General features: G+C 40.7%; 1 protein-coding gene across 1 annotated transcript in view; it reads left to right on the top strand.

Moving 5' to 3' along the window:
- The window catches only part of NLN (neurolysin), a gene marked incomplete at its 5' end in the record, with an annotated part of 94,186 nt that extends 78,547 nt beyond the window's left edge, over window positions 1-15,639 (top strand). The window contains 4 exons of the mRNA XM_079702896.1: window positions 2,714-2,900; window positions 3,426-3,554; window positions 4,774-4,910; window positions 15,324-15,639. Of these exons, the coding sequence (XP_079559022.1) occupies window positions 2,714-2,900; window positions 3,426-3,554; window positions 4,774-4,910; window positions 15,324-15,458 (588 nt within the window). The 3' untranslated portion in view covers window positions 15,459-15,639. The remainder of the gene's footprint in view (window positions 1-2,713; window positions 2,901-3,425; window positions 3,555-4,773; window positions 4,911-15,323) is intronic.
- Window positions 15,640-16,528: the final 889 nt, after the last annotated feature.

Raw genomic sequence — 16,528 nt, 5'->3', positions numbered from 1 at the left:
GGGTAGCTTCAGATAGAATAAGCCCTCTCTTCTCTACTCTGCGTGACAGAATTCTGTTAATTCTCATTTAATTTTAACTCATGAGTTATTCATTTGTTCATGTTTTTCTAGGTTCTGAAATACCACTGCCACCACCAAATACACACATACATTTTATTGTTATTTGGGATTGATTTTCCCTCTCATCAGCAAATACTAACCAAAAAATGTTCACACAAGCAGGATATATAAAATTTATATTTTTTTCAAAATATTGTACAGTGATATTTGATGGTGTGATTTTGTCTTTATTTACTTATTTTACAACTATAATATTTAGAGAGTTATGCAGTTAGTATTACAGAATCCCAAATCCAGGATAGATGGTTACAGAGGCTGGCCTTTACACTTCAATCTCCTGTTTGAACTTTGAAAAATCTTCCAGTATATAGAGGAAATCAGATTTTTAAGGAAGCACACTGAATCCTCGCTTTTACTATTCACATAAAGGCAAGTTTGATATAAGACTAGATCCAAGATGATTTCATCAATTTGTCACATCGTAATATAGCCTTTTTTTCTTTGATTTTTCTCTGAGATAGAGCGGTATAATAGCATCTGTGGTTAAAATTGGGGTTCTGTAGTCTGACCACCTGGTTTAAAATCCTAGTTCTCCTACCATTAATCTCAGTATACCTCAATTTCCTTATCTCATAAATGGAGATTACAGTGCTTTATACAATTGTTTTGGAATTTAAATCAGATAATCCATGCAAAGAGCCTAGCAAAATGCCTGACATAGTAAAGTCTCCATAGATGTTGGCTATTATAATTATTGTATAAAATTATTTTATCTATCATGTTGGATGTAGTTATTTTTAGAAGATTATATACAAGAAAGTGGCAAAATACTCAGTTTTCTGGAGCCCTTGACTCTTTCCCTGTAAGAATTTTTTATTGGGATAAAAAATTATTTATCCGTCCTCAAACAGAGGTTACCTAATTCCAGGGCCTAGTGAATTTAGTTTCCCTTGGCCCTTCAGTAGTTGCAGCTCTTCATATCTAGAATCAGCACAATTATAATAGGAAGTCAAGCAAAACATTTTTTTTCATAAAGAGAGGAAGGCAGAATGTGAGGTGGCGTTGACATCTGTGCCTCTGCCCTGGGCCAAAAACAGAATGGTTATTTGCTTCTGATTTGGCAACCAGTCTGCTGCCTTCTCCAGTGGTTAAGTCCCCTTCCTTTCCCTTTTTTCCATTTAGAGCCCCAGGGATGATGAAGTCAGAGAGAGAAGACTGGGATGTGAAGCATCTAAATAGGGAAACAGGACAGAGGTTCAGGGAAAGATAACAGAATAACCCCCATTCTGCTGCTGACCCAGTTGGGTAAATGCTAAATATTCCTCTGCCAATGGCAATTTTACATGAGTTCTCTGAACGGTGTGAAGGTTGAAAAACACCAGCCTGTCTAGTGAATTCCCATCTTTCTGCTCAGGAGCTTTCTAACATCTGATTCAACAGTTTACTAAACTTTCCTTTTTTAAATAAAACTTTTTTTTTTAACGCTTAGCCCACACCCTCAGAATAAGTCCTTTATTTTTACAGTGGGTACTTTAACTTCTGAGTATATCAGTTGTTTCTCTTTTCTCATAGCTGCATTTAACTCACCTCACTTGCCAACTATTATAGTGCTAAATCCCACTGAAGGGGCTTCTTGTTTTAAGATAACATCTTCTACCCAATCTGAGAGGTACAACTCTGGCTTTCTACAACACGGTTGTCTTAGAAACACTTATTTAAAGTTTAGGACACAAAACACCACACACATGAAAAGGGCATCTGTCTTTAATGTTGTAATTTAACTCTTTAACTGATTTAGATGGAAACTTGAGTAGTTAAATAATAGACTGATGAATGCCCCAGAAAGGCATGTATTGAGTAAACAAAAGTATGCAAATAGAAAGGGAGCTAGGGAGAGATTGTCTTAGATTATGGATCTCTTCATTTTTAATGGGAAATTCCTTTTGGTTTTTGTTTTGTTTTGTTTTGGGTTTTTTTGGCCGCCCTGAGTGGCCTGTGGGATCTTAGTTCCCCAACCAGGGATTGAACCCGCTCCCTCAGCAGTGAAAGTGCAGAGTCTTAACCACTGGACTGCCAGGGAATTCTAATGGGAAATTCTTTAAAAATATTTTTACTTTCAAAGCTTAAGGCTTCTTTTAACTTAGACTGATTTTTTTTTTTTTTTTTTTTTTTTTTTGCCGTATGCGGGCCTCTCACTGTTGTGGCCTCTCCCGTTGCAGAGCACAGGCTCCGGACGCGCAGGCTCAGCGGCCATGGCTCACGGGCCTAGCCGCTCCGCGGCATGTGGGATCTTCCCGGACCGGGGCACAAGCCCGTGTCCCCTGCATCGGCAGGCGGACTCTCAACCACTGCACCACCAGGGAAGCCCAGACTGATTTTTTTTCAGTTATGATTTCTTAATGATTGTTTCAAGTGTGTTCTGTGATTCAAAAGAATGAAATATTAGTTTAATATAGGGTATTTGCGGGTTATTTTTCAGGCTGCTTGGCTACTGTGTTTTATTTTCAATATAAATTTGAGGTTATCCTAACCATTCAAAGAAACAGTTGACTCTGATTCTGACTTAAGTTTTGGTGAGTCTTAATTATAATTTATCATATATGTAGTTTTCATTCAGTGCTTTTTAAAATAGACCTTTATGTTTACTTTTTAGACCGACTTTGCACGATTTAGTGGAACAAATGTGGAAACTGACTTCGTAGAGGTGCCATCACAAATGCTTGAAAATTGGGTGTGGGACGCTGATTCCCTCCGAAGACTGTCAAAACATTATAAAGATGGAAGCCCTATTACAGATGATCTGCTTGAAAAACTTGTTGCTTCTAGACTGGTCAACACAGGTATGACTTATAATTTTAGAAAATAAACTAGAATTGCTTAATGGAGAATTGGTGGCATTTTTTTTTTTTTTTTTTTTTTTTTTTTTAGGTAAGAAGTGGATTTATTTAGAGAGATACACATTCCATAGACAGAACGTGGACAGTCTCAAAAGGCAAGAGCGGCACCAGAGCATGGGGTTGACTCAGAAAGTGAGAGCGGCCAAGAGAGAAACACACTCCACAGACTGAGTGTGGGCCATCTCAGAAGGCAAGAGGCCTGCTGCATCTTCTTCTATAGAACTTATTTTGTCTTTTGTAATGATAGTACCCCCAGAGTGTTAATATGAAAAGGGAAGACTGCTTACTGAACCCTGAAATTATGTCCAAGAAAAAAAAATACATCTTTTAAATCTTAAATAGAATGAGATGTCTTGCTCCGATTTTGCAATGAGTACTACAGGAATCCGTTTCTGAAATCTGTGATCTATGATTAGAACACATAGTTCTCTCTTCTCCAAAACGTGTCCAACATTCTTATGTTATTAGGTCTCCTGACCTTGCGCCAGATTGTTTTGAGCAAAGTTGATCAGTCTCTCCATACGAACACTTCGCTGGATGCTGCAAGTGAATATGCCAAATACTGCACAGAAATTTTAGGTGTTGCTGCTACTCCAGGTACGTAAACATGATCACTAAAAGTTCACTCTTCCTGTGAAGCACACACAGGGTATACTCCTAACACTGCCAGAGAAGGTAGAGTTTGTCAGGCAGGTTGCCTAATATAATTTGTTTCTGATTTCTGAAATCAGGCCATGACTTTCAGGTCAGCATACTCTGTCCTCAGAGTTATCCTGTCCAAATGTGCTTGAAGGGAAGGCGGCGCCAGCTTTGCAGCATTTTAGTGTGACCAGGTGTGAGCAGTCCGCCTCCACCCCAGAGCAGAGAAAGCCACTCCCGTTTGGCAGCACCACCTGGCTCTGCCCTCCCTATATGCACTGTGGCTTCCCTAGGGTTTCTCTAAGATGTTGCCAGAAGGGGCAGTTTGAGAGAAAGGCACAAGCTGCTACCCTGTGTCTGATTCTGCTTCTGAGGTCAGTTAAGGCAGTTTGACCAGCAGTTTCTAACCTGGTATTATTTATGAGATTCATGTGAGTGGGTGGGAGATGCTCAGACATATGCTATGTTACATTTATATTTGTATATTTTAAGCAAACATGTAGCCGTCCGTGTATACGTAGTTGGAAAGGTGAGTTTTTTCCATCAAAGAAATTGTTGTTTAATTGAATCAGTCACATTTATACCGATATTAAAGGTCAGAATAGTCCATTGAGTTCATCCAGGCTCCTGGCTTCCTTTTGTGATCTGTTTCTAGTAGGTTGAACAGGAACTTTGTGCCTCAGGCCACTTTGACAAAATCCTTTTGTAAAGTAGCCCTAGAGGTAGATTGAATTGGTAAGACCTTTTTAGCTCTTCACGTAAAGAGTTCTTTTTCAGTAATTATGAACCTCAAATAAGTGCCATACTGATACATTTCAGATATAAATAGGTGTGACAAAGAGTAGGCTTAATATTATTAGAGTATTCATAAGACACATATGTATCTAAGGGATAAGAAAGGAGTGAGTTGTCTGATAGGTGTGGACAAAGCCTCTGAAACTATTGTTAGGCATTCCAGAGCTTAGGGCCGAAACCAGCTCTGAGGTGGAGCTGTCATAGGAGAGAAGTTTGTAAACATCTTGGCCAATGGCACCCATAAACCCAGGGAGTACTAGAGGTGAGGACCTATCACTGTCTCCTCCCACAGCTGGACTCCCCATAGGGAAACCTTAGCTAGCTGAGAACCTGCTATTTAACATTTGCCATCACACTGATTGAAATATATCTTTCTTTAAAGGCACAAATATGCCAGCAACTTTTGGACATTTGGCGGGGGGATATGATGGCCAATATTACGGATATCTTTGGAGTGAAGTATTTTCCATGGACATGTTTTACAGCTGTTTTAAAAAAGAAGGGATAATGAATCCAGAGGTATTGTATTTTTTTTCCTCCTTTTGTTACTTCTGTAGTTGCCCCCTCCCCTTTAACTCCTAGTAAAAAAAATATTTATTACACCTAGATTTTTAGAGTAAGAGATCTGATAACAAATTTTAACTTTAAAGTCTGGCATCTTCTCACATCATCATACATCATTAAGTTGCTTTGTGTAAGTGATTAATCCTATAAGTTAAAGAAAAACCCTACTGCATTTTCTTGCTTATTAACATTCCAATATATTGCATAATTAAAATTCAAAGCTTTGTTTATGCATTTGAGCGTTTATAGCTGCCAGTTTTGACATGTGCCATACAGTGTTTTAGTTTTATAGGAGGTTGGGAAAGAAAGGTAAACTCCTTCCTGATATAAATGGTCTGCCTATGTTTTGATATACTCTACACACTTTCATTATATATTTGCTGTGGAAGGCACCCTTTTTTCTGTGATTGGCATGCGCCGCCTACTACATGGTTTGTAACCTAAATGCCTTTAAGTAATTTAAGCTGCTTCATTAACCTGAGCCATTCCTTTCTGAGTACAGGGAATTGACTGCCAGGTGGCTGCCAGCCAAACCTTCCTGAGTTACAGTCCCTCAGTCTCCACTCTTGCTGAAGACTCAGCTGTCAGATTATTTCTAGGGCTGATGGATTTTCCAGTGTGTTTTTCATTCTGTTTGATTTAGAAATTAGGAGAACAAATTATCAAAATCAGGTTCTCTGTGCTTATTTCAACCAACTGACTTGTTCTCCAGACTTTATGTTTCTAGACTGCATACTACCTTACACATATGCACTGAAAGACATTGATGTAATTTAGGCCACCGTCCCTTCCCCCCACCCATCGTCCCCAAAACACCACCTCTAGGACACTTACATTCTATAGACTAACCTTTCCAATCCCTGCATCTTCAGTCCCACCCTACCCAGGCTGTTAGGTCCCTGTAAGTCTCCTTCCATTCCCTGGCCACCCCACTTATAACGATCAACCACTAACTTGTTCTCATAAATACCCTGACTCCTGCATGACCTTCAGCCAGTGCCCAGCCCTGGATTCCTCTACCGTCTCATTTAGAGAATGGTGACCTTGGGATTCAGTCTTCTGGGGAAGATCATGCGGCTCTACTTAATGCCCCACTGCAGAGTCACGCTGTCAAACCTGCACTGGACCCCCAGTGGGACTCCACAGTCCTGCTCTACTTACCTTATTGGGGTCCCCACCCTCTCTCTCTCTCTCAGCAGATGCTCTCTCCTCTCTACTAAACATTAAGATTATTGAAAGTGAGTACCTTCATCTTTCTTTCTCTTTCTGTACTTCAATATTTATCTTCTTTCCTCCTGTCTCAGGAGACATGTCTATAATACTGACTTACTGGTTTGCCATCTCAGGAAAAAAACTTACCACTGACTCTGATCATCTCAGTGCTACTGCTCAGTTGTTCTTCCTTTCACAGCCTACCCTCTTGGTGTAAGAAACAGTTTCTGCAAACCTCTGTTTCCTGGCTTTTGCCTCCACCAACTGAACTGGAAAGTTACCCTCCCTCCAGAGTTACCTACCACTGATGATCCAATCGCCAACTGCCAAAGGCCCTCATCTACCTTTTGTTTTACTTTCTGCTTCTTGGTAATTCCTCTCTTTGTCACAGCCCTTAGCTTAGCAAACAAATCCCTCTGCACTTCCCAGAACTCCCAGTGTATCAGCCAAATTTGTATGTTCCCTTGTGTCTTTCCTCCTTCACAAATTTATTCCTTGTACTTCTTCCACCTAAAATGTATGCCTTCCTTGTCTATGCCTCTCCAAAATCGTACCATTCACAAAGGCCCTGTTCAAATGAAATCTTCCAGATCATCGAAACCAGAAGTGATCTTTCCATTCTCTGAACAGAAGAGTGAACTTGGGCATGGGTAAGGGTTTCAATAAGCTTTTTCTTGTGTCTGGAATGTTTAATATAACTATTATACAAAATGAAAAAAATCAGGTTATAAAATATTTTACACCATAGAATGCAAATTTTGATTTTAAAATATACATTCAGGGGCTTCCCTGGTGGCACAGTGGTTGAGAGTCTGCCTGCCGATGCAGGGGACACGGGTTCGTGCCCCGGTCCAGGAGGATCCCACGTGCCGCGGAGCGGCTGGGCCCGTGAGCCATGACCACTGGGCCTGTGCGTCCAGAGCCTGTGCTTCGCAATGGGAGAGGCCACAGCAGTGAGAGGCCCGTGTACCGCAAAAAAATAAATAAATAAAATAAAATAAAATAAAATAAAATATGCATTCAGAAAAAAAAAGTACATCAAAATGTTGTCAGTTGTTATCTTTGAGTGGTAAGTTTCTGAGTATTAAATATTTTTCTGTACTTTTTATGGAGCTTTTTCATATTTTTACATAGAGCATGAATTATTGTAGAAATCAGAAAACAGTGTTTAGAGAGACACAAGGTCCAGATATGCAGAGGTACAATTATTACCTCCACTCACTCTTAGTAGTTGGCGAGGCTTCCTGGCGCAATTGCTACAGCACCTCTTTCACCGCCCCTGGTCCGCTCACATGACCACATCCCCAGGAGCCTCCACTGTCTCTTCTCCTCTTCCGGCTGTCAAGGTAACAGCCAAAGTACTGATCCCAGTGGATCCCAAGGAACTTGCAGATCCAGCAGGAGTGATCCCTGCCATTATGCTTCCATGTACCTCCTTTTTTCTCATGCTTCACAGCTTGGCAGGCAGCCAGACTACTCTTAATTCAGACAAAAGGGCTGGGTTGAATGTGGAGAAAGCAAGATTCCCTACAACTTGGAGTTGTTGCCTTGTGATGTTAAAAACAGTTTTCAGTTTTACTAAAATTCTGAATTCAGCTGTACTATGTATTATTACTCATCTTATGCCAGGAAGCTGGCTTTAATCCCTTCTTTTTTCCTTCCTATTAAATACTCTGGAATATCATGTCATTTCTTGCTCCCTTGCTGTCACAGCAATAGTGAGTCTGGCTCCAGTGGCCAAGGAGAATCCCATTGCACCCACCCTCATGCTCTTCACTGCATTGGCAGTTAACGGGAATAGCATTTTATTTTTTAATTTTTTAAATTATTTATTTATTTATTTATTTTTGACTGTGTTGGGTCTTCGTTGCTGCGTGCAGGCTTTCTCTAGTTGTGGCGAGCCAGGGCTACTCTTCGTTGTGACGTGCAGGCTTCTCATTGCGGTGGCTTCTCTTGTTGCGGAGCACGGGCTCTAGGCGCACAGACTTCAGTAGTTGTGGCTCGCGGGCTCTACAGCTCAGGCTCAGTAGTTGTGGTGCACAGGCTTAGTTGCTCCGCGGCATGTAGGATCTTCCCAGACCAGGGCTCGAACCCCTGTCTCCTGCATGGCAGATGGATTCTTAACCACTGCACCACCAGGGAAGCCCAGGAACAGCTTTTTAAATAGCCATTCTATTCCCTCCTACAGTGTACTGCTTGTTTGGTTTTGGGGTTTTTTGCTTTTTTTTTTTTACAAATGTTTGCTCTAAATTTAAACACCCAATTTACACAGTTTAAATATCCATTTATTTAAAATTAACACTTTGGAATAACAATCCTGTTCTACAAAAATCTTCAGTCATTATTACAACTATGTTGTGATGAAGGGAAAGAATTTTTGTGGTATAAAGAAATACTGAATTTGATCTGAAGTCATGGGAATCAGAGCAGTCACAATATATCATGCAGACTTTGTTGTCTCAAGGTCCCTCACACTCCCTAGTGTATATCTGGAGCATTTTGAGAAGATAGCAGGATGCCCCTTCAAGGAGTCAGTGCCTGCTATTCTTAGTCCCCAGCTCTAGAGAGGCTGGGGGCTGAAAGATCATGTATTGTTGACATTATTGTTCATGGTCATTAGTATCGACGAAAGAACACCTCCAGGCCCTCCCTCTGTAACCTCTTACCATCCTGCAAAGCCCAGGGTCTGGTTGAGAACCATTTCAGATCTTAACAAGCAGAACTGTAGAAAGTGTGCTACTCACTGGGAAAACGGTAATGGGAAGGGTCAAATACAAACCTGCAGGCTTCTGAATATCAAATGTGAGCAATAGAATATTTTACAGTACAATCATTTTTATTGTTTCGATGGCCTCTATCAAAGTGTTAGAACTGGCCACTTACCTGTAGCAGCCTAAAAGTTTGCTACCTCTGGTTTTATCTGTAATTTTCTATGTTCTTCATAGTAAATAGGTGTAACATCTTGACTGTTTAATTAGTTTGTTAAATATTACCTAAAGCCTTCGTTTCTAGTAAACATGGAGAAGTTGTCTCAACAGACATACCTTTTACTTTTCCAACTCATCTCTTAAATAACTATGGAAGGGAGCTGCTTGGGAGTAACACTTTTCCAGCAAACTCTAGCTCTTTCAGGAGCCCTTTAAGGTTGCCAAATGTAGTTTCAAAATCTAGCAGCTAATCATAGTGTTGAAAGAATGAGGGCATTTTAACTAGGGCCATTTCTTTTTTCTCTTTTTTTTAAATTAATTAATTAATTATTTTTGGCTGCATTGGGTCTTCTTTGCTGTGGGCGGGCTTTCTCTAGTTGCAGCAAGCGGGGGCTACTCTTCGTTGCGGTGTACAGGCTTCTCATTGTGGTGGCTTCTCTTGTGGAGCACGGGCTCTAGGAGCGCAGGCTTCAGTAGTTGTGGCACACGGGCTTCAGTAGTTGTGGCTTGTGGGCTCTAGAGCGCAGGCTCAGTAGTTGTGGCGCACGGGCTTAGTTGCTCGGCAACATGTGGGATCTTCCCGGACCAGGGCTCGAACCCGTGTCCCCTGCACTGGCAGGCGGACTCTTAACCACTGCGCCACTAGGGAAGTCCAGGCTATTTCTTTTTATAAGGCAACTTCGTTGTGGGAAAATTTCCTAAAAGGTAATAGACATTGTGGATTCAAACGCAATTATATTGTTAAGCTAGGATGATGTTCCTCCTCTTCTGCATTTAGAGTAATTGCTAAGCTTTGTTTTTTTCCATCAGTGAAGAAGAAATACAAACAAGTATCACATGCAGAAAGGAATACTGAGGAAGTCAAGACAGTTAAGTGTAACTATCCACAATGACATATGGAAGGAGCTAGATCTTTTTTTTTTTTTGCGGTACGCGGACCTCTCACTGTTGTGGCCTCTCCCGTTGCGAGCACAGGCTCCGGACGCGCAGGCTCAGCGGCCATGGCTCACGGGCCCAGCCGCTCCGCGGCATGTGGGATCTTCCCAGACCGGGGCACGAACCCGTGTCCCCTGCATCGGCAGGCGGACTCTCAACCACTGCGCCACCAGGGAAGCCCAAGGAGCTAGATCTTGCATGCAATAACAGACACAGAAACATAGGAAGAATCTTGGTTAAACACGAAAAAGAATTACCTGACAGAAAGTGTTTTATAAAGCTAAGTATTCCAGGACTCTTCAAACAGAATCCTAGGACCAATTCCTGCTATAATATGTTGCTAAGAGAGAATATGAAATTCCTCTCCTGACGGTCCTTACAAATGGATTAAATTCTGCTTCGGCTTCCCCGATCTACCACCCCAAAGCTGATTTTTCTTACACTTCAACCTTGTCTAACAGCATTAAATTTTGCCCGATTTAAGGGACAAAGGAAGGAAATGGGATTGATTTCCAACCTACTTCTTGAATATTTACAATGCCAGACCTTCTAAGCCTTGAATCCCAACCAGCTGGAAGCAGTTTTTCTTCCTTTTTGTGTTCCTACAGCCCTTCTTTGTGTTTCTCTTAGAGCTCTAATAATCTGCCTTGTTAATTGTCTATTTCTTTATCTCACCTCCTAGATCATAAGGCTCTTGTAACAGGAACTGTTTTGTTCATCTTGGTGTTCGTCCTCTGCTTCAGAGCATTTAACTATTATTGGGCCCAACTGGTAGTTGCTCCAACTGCTTCCACTCTTCTGTCCCCCTTCTACACACGACTTCCCTTCCTTTTTTGTCCAGATCTCCTCCCTCCCCATAATTATTTATTCTTCCATCCTCACAAATTGAAACTTCGCTTAAGGTTTCCAGAAGACCTCTTTCACTCAGGGGAAGATTCCTACCACCATTCTTTGTTTCCATCACCACCAATCTTTCATTCTCTCCCTCCTGCCTGTTTGTCGTCAAAGGTATTCTTTTTCTGCCCTCAACCTCCCCACCCTCACTCATAAAAAACAAAGTATGTGCTGTTGGAAAGGAGTTTACAGATGAGTTGCGGAAGGAAAGATTTCAAAGTCCACTTTAAAAGCGGGCTGGTGAGGCTAGGAGGTGCCTGATCGTCATCACCTGTCCTTGGGCGGATGCTTTCTGCCCTTTGCCTGTTACTCAGTGTCGGAAGGAGATACCTGGCTCCACTCCCTGGAATCTGTCACAAGAGGAATGAGAAAGAAGGGAGGGTTGGAAGGCTGTGGGAGCTTGCATGTGCTCCTTCAGAGAAGCCAGAGATGGCAGGAGACTCAATCTGTTTCCCAATTTATGTGTTCTCATTGTTGGTAGATGATGGGTGTCCTTCATCCGGATAATTATGGTTGCTCTTAAAATATTACCTCAAATAAAAGGCATAGATTCTTGCATAAAATGAGTGCCTTGTCTCTTCTTAGTATTCCTACTGAACTATATATTCTATTTTATACTAATAGTGGAGATGAAATCTCTTGTGCTTTTTTCTAGCTTTATTAGGAGACAGAACTAATTTTAAGGAAATGCTGAAAACCGGAATGCATTTGTTTCCCTGACTGTGTATAAGTGACTGAACTTAGGGGCGGTGTGAGGAGAAGGGAAATGAAAGGAGGGATGGATGACTACTCAGGTTTATTGAATACCACCATATGGCAGGAATGATTCTAGGCAGCAGGCAAGGTACTAAAATCATCTCCTCTAATTCCTCATACACTGAGGGAGGTAGGCATATTCCCACTTTACAGGTAAGGAAACCAAGGCCCAAGGCCACATAGCTGAGGATGAAGCCGAGATTCAAACCTGGGCCTGACTCCAAAACTCCTGATCCTGCTTTAGAAAACATCAGTGTTGGGGAATTCCCTGGCAGTCCAGTGGTTAGGACTCCACGCTTCCACTGCAGCGGGCACAGGTTCGATCCCTGGTCAGGGAACTAAGACCCCACATTGCTGCATGGCATGGCAATCAATCAATCAATCAATCATCTGAACATTTTTAAAAAAAGAAAAAGAGGTACTTCCCTGGTGGCACGGTGGTTAAGAATCCGCCTGCCAATGCAGGAGACACAGGTTTGAGCCGTGGTCTGGGAAGATCAAACATGCCGCGGAGCAGCTAAGCCCATGCGCCACAACTACTGAGCCTGCGCTCTAGAGCCCGTGAGCCACAACTGCTGAGCCCACATGCCACAACTACTGAAGCCCGCACACCTAGAGCCCATGCTCCGAAACAAGAGAAGCCACCGCAAGGAGAAGCCCGCACACCGCAATGAAGAGTAGCCTCTGCTTGCCGCAACTAGAGAAATCCAGCGTGCAGCAACAAAGACCCAATGCAGCCAAAAATAAATAAAATTTTAAAAATAAATAGATAAAAATAAATAAATAGATAAAGAAAAAGAAAAGAAGGAAAGAAGACATCGGTGTTAGAGAGGACTTGCACAGTTGCCAAAAGACACATGTTAACCTTCCAGGAGTAAAAACCACAGAGGTGACTGATGCTGATTTTCCTTCCCTGAACTAATAGGAGCTCCTACGCTATGCAGATCCCCCTGAACGACTTTTTTAGCACGAAAACTTTTAGTGGTTGCCTTAGAGCTTCTCTTCCTGCTTTGCTCCCAGTTACAGTTCCTTAATTATATAAACAGAGTAGAACAGTTCACAGCAAAGACTCCTTCCACCTGTGGCATATGTCTCCCAGCGTTCTCTCGCCCAGAGAAGCCGGTACCTTCCTAACACAAATTTGCTTAACTTCTTTTTTTTTTTTTTAAAGAAAAGCAAGATCCGATTACCAAAATGACTCTAAACTCTTCTCCAAACTTCATTGCAAAGGAAATGAAACTATTAAAAGACGATTGCTCTGTAATTCAGGAAATTGAATCAACTTGTTTGGAGCTATAAACAGGGGAGGACTTGCATTGCCCTGAGCCACATATTGTGAGACCAAACAGTGCCCTGCTCCACAGTGACTTTACGGCAGAGGAGGCATGAGCTGGCTCTTCACAGCAACATGCAGCTCCTCTAACGCTTGCTTTTCTTTACTACCAACATTTACAGTTCTCTGTACAAAGTGAGAATATTCTGGCAGATGTCCACATTTTGGTGATAATTTTTTTTAACTTTATTTAAATTTTCATTACTGTTCCTATAATATTTGTGCAATGAAATTTGTCTTTATACTAAATAAAAGACTCTCAGATCTTGAGCATTAAGAATTTCTGCAGGTAAATATTAATAATTGAGGTTACATGATAGCTACAAGAGGGATCACTATACTGTTCTCTCTACTATTAGTATATATTCAAAATTTTTCCATAATAAGTGGTTTAAAATATTTTTATCATTCAGATCAATTTAATTCACATTTTCTAAGTTCTTCCTATACTGCTTTGTCCAGAGATAACTGCCCTTCCTTGCCCCACCCACTAATCTAACACTGGTCAAATGTAGACACACTGGGCAATGAAAGAAAGGGAAGCGGGGTAAGCTGTGTTGGGCTCAAGAGCTCTGACCTGCTACTTAGAATAATAAAGTCCATGATGAGAATAGCCATCACTCATATTTTAGGTTCTAGATCGCTCCTCTAACAGTAATTAATTGATGCAGACCAAGCAAGAAATGACACATCTTTTTTTTTTTCTTCCTAAACAAAATTAGATCTAGCTCTAAACTGTCATTGCCAGGGTTTTCAGGAAGTCCAATATCAGTGATTACAGGCCTGCACTTTTTAAGAAAATTTACTCAAAGCTTGTAAATAAGGCAACAAGATTGCTACTCGCTAGGCCCCAGAGCTGTATAATAGCCACATGTAGCCACTGAGCCATTGAAATGTGGCCAGTGCTACCGAAGAATTGAATTGAGATGTGCTGTAAATGTAAAAAACACACTAGATTTTGAAGACATACCACAAAAAATAAATCTCAATAGCAGTCTATATTGACACATGTTGAAATGATAACATTATAGATATACTGGTTTAAATAAAATATTTTATTAAAATTAATTTTACCTATTTTCCTCCCTTTTTTATTGCAATTACTAGAACATTTAAAGATATATATGGACCACATTATATTTCTACTGGGCAGTGCTCTCTAGAGTTTATAGGAAGTAACTTTGACTAATTGTTTACTCCTGATGAAGGCCCATCTGTGAAGTTAGCTCTTCGCCTGTAGATCATTAATAAGTTGAAGATTATTTCTGTTTATAACTAAAAGATAACCCAGAAAGTTTTGATTTTACGACCCTTGTAAAACATTAAGTAGTTTTGTATCTAACCTGTTGGATTTCATTCATCAACATTTTATTTTCCTTAACAGTTTGACTAGACTTATCTCTGATGGTTGTACCAAGGAGAATCATTGTCATAAGTCAAAAATGAGATTACTTTTGTCTCCAGAAATTCTCAAGCTATTTATGTACTTGGAGAGACCATTAGTGATTGTTCAAATGATATAATGGATATAAATTTGAGTGTTACTCTATGAACTATTTTATACGTAGATTTAGAATTAGGCTTCACTGAATTGTCTTGCCTTTCTTTCCTAAAAGGACAGTGAAAAGGAAGTGAAAATATTGAATAATGCTGATACTGAATTACAGTTGTTTGCTTTGTCTGCTCATGTATGTGTGTAAATAAAGGCAGAGGAACTATGATGTGTTTTAAAATTCCAGACCTTATCCCCAAAGAAAACTTTACAAAGGTCCTCTTTCCCCATGCTGGGCCCACAGAAATGTCTTACCCTACACCATGGGACATGTGCTGTTGCCTTACCCCCATCCATAAGGAAAAAGGGTTTTTTTAATGAGCCCCTCATAAAAATATAGCAGAAGCCATTTTGACAGTAGCTGGGCTACTGTTTCCAGGTATACTGAACCCCTGTTTGTAGCCTAATTGAACACTTGCTTTACTAACCCTTTTGAAATCGCATTTGGGATGGGGTGGCAAATAGGAGCCTGTTCTATCTTCCATTTGGCTATTTTTTGTTTGTCTGTTTGCTCACATAGTCAGCATGCTGCTGAGAGTCTAAGGAGACAAGACAGCAATAAAGGGAAACGTGTGGAAGACCGAGGTCTAAGCTCCAGATCTCTTAGCTACCAAAGTAAATAAATAATACAGAGCTGCAGTCTAGGTGAGGGAGAACATCCAGACAAAGCTGAAGTCCCTTTTTCTCTTCTCTTTCGTATCTAGAGATTTGGGAAATTGCTATAACCATGAATTATTAGGCGTGTTTTATTTTATCAGGTTGGAATGAAATACAGAAACCTAATCCTGAAACCTGGGGGATCTATGGACGGCATGGACATGCTCCAGAATTTCTTGGAACGTGAGCCAAACCAAAAAGCGTTCCTAATGAGTAGAGGCCTGCATGCTCCGTAAATTGGGGATCTTTGGGAGCAGTCCATGTCTGGAGGACAAGCTGACATCATCTTGTATTACTGGCCTGGAAACTGAAGGGAGTTTTGCAAATGAAAATGTAGATTTCTATTGACTTCCTTTTGTTTTTTGATTTGAAAAATTATACAGATGTAAATGGAATTATAAATACGGTGACCTAAGAAAAGACCCATTAGAACATAATTGTACTATAAAATTTCATAAAAATGGATTTGGTTTCGTTTTATAAAAGTTTCATATGAATGTAATTTGATTTTTTTACTGTTTTAATCTAGATTACTATTATAATCTAAGAATTTTTAAATTGAATCATATACATTCTATACTTTGATCCTTCTTATATCTTGAAGTTTTGTACTTGGGATTTCTGAACTGATAAATGAATCACCACGTTCCTCTGTTAAATATTGTCTCGGAGCCTTGCATCCACTTTGACTCTGTCTCCCAGTAAAGTGTGACTGACCTCTTTGCCCGCATACCTCGGGGCCAGGGGAATATGCCTCAGTAATGCATTTATCTTTGTATTTCAGGCCTCATGATTTCTAACTTTCTGCCACACTTGAATAATGTTACTCCAATTGGTTTAGTCTTTTCTGTCTAACGTCCAGTCAGAGAACACCAGAAAATTATGAGTTTTAGCTGAAATTACCTAATGCATATTACAGGTTTTAATATCTTGTATTAGAGAATTTTGGATCTTGGATTATAGGTTCATTTCCACTTCAGCATACAAGAGTGTCAGCCTTTCTGCATATTTGCCAATTAGAACACTAAAGCAAGTCCAAGGACATTTTTCTCTTCTCATGTTTCTAATAAGTGGTAGGGACTTTGCCTCCTTTACTGTACCCCTCACCCGAAGTGGCAGGTAGACATGTCACAAGGTCTATCCCGAGTGCCACAGGAAGAGAGCTGAAGCTGATATGGAGGATAAAGAGTGCAGAAACTCCAGGAGAAGAGTGGGTTCCACACAGAAGTGTTTGAGGATGGCTGCCCCAAGTGTTATGTGTGCTTCAGCTCAGCCATGGTGAGGAGGCTCTTCCATGGCTTATTTT

This window comes from Hyperoodon ampullatus, assembly GCF_949752795.1.
Source record: "Hyperoodon ampullatus genome assembly, chromosome: 4".
Taxonomy (NCBI): Eukaryota; Metazoa; Chordata; class Mammalia; order Artiodactyla; family Ziphiidae; genus Hyperoodon; species Hyperoodon ampullatus.
Note: the sequence above shows the minus strand (reverse complement) of the source record. Positions and strands in the feature narration are given on the sequence as shown.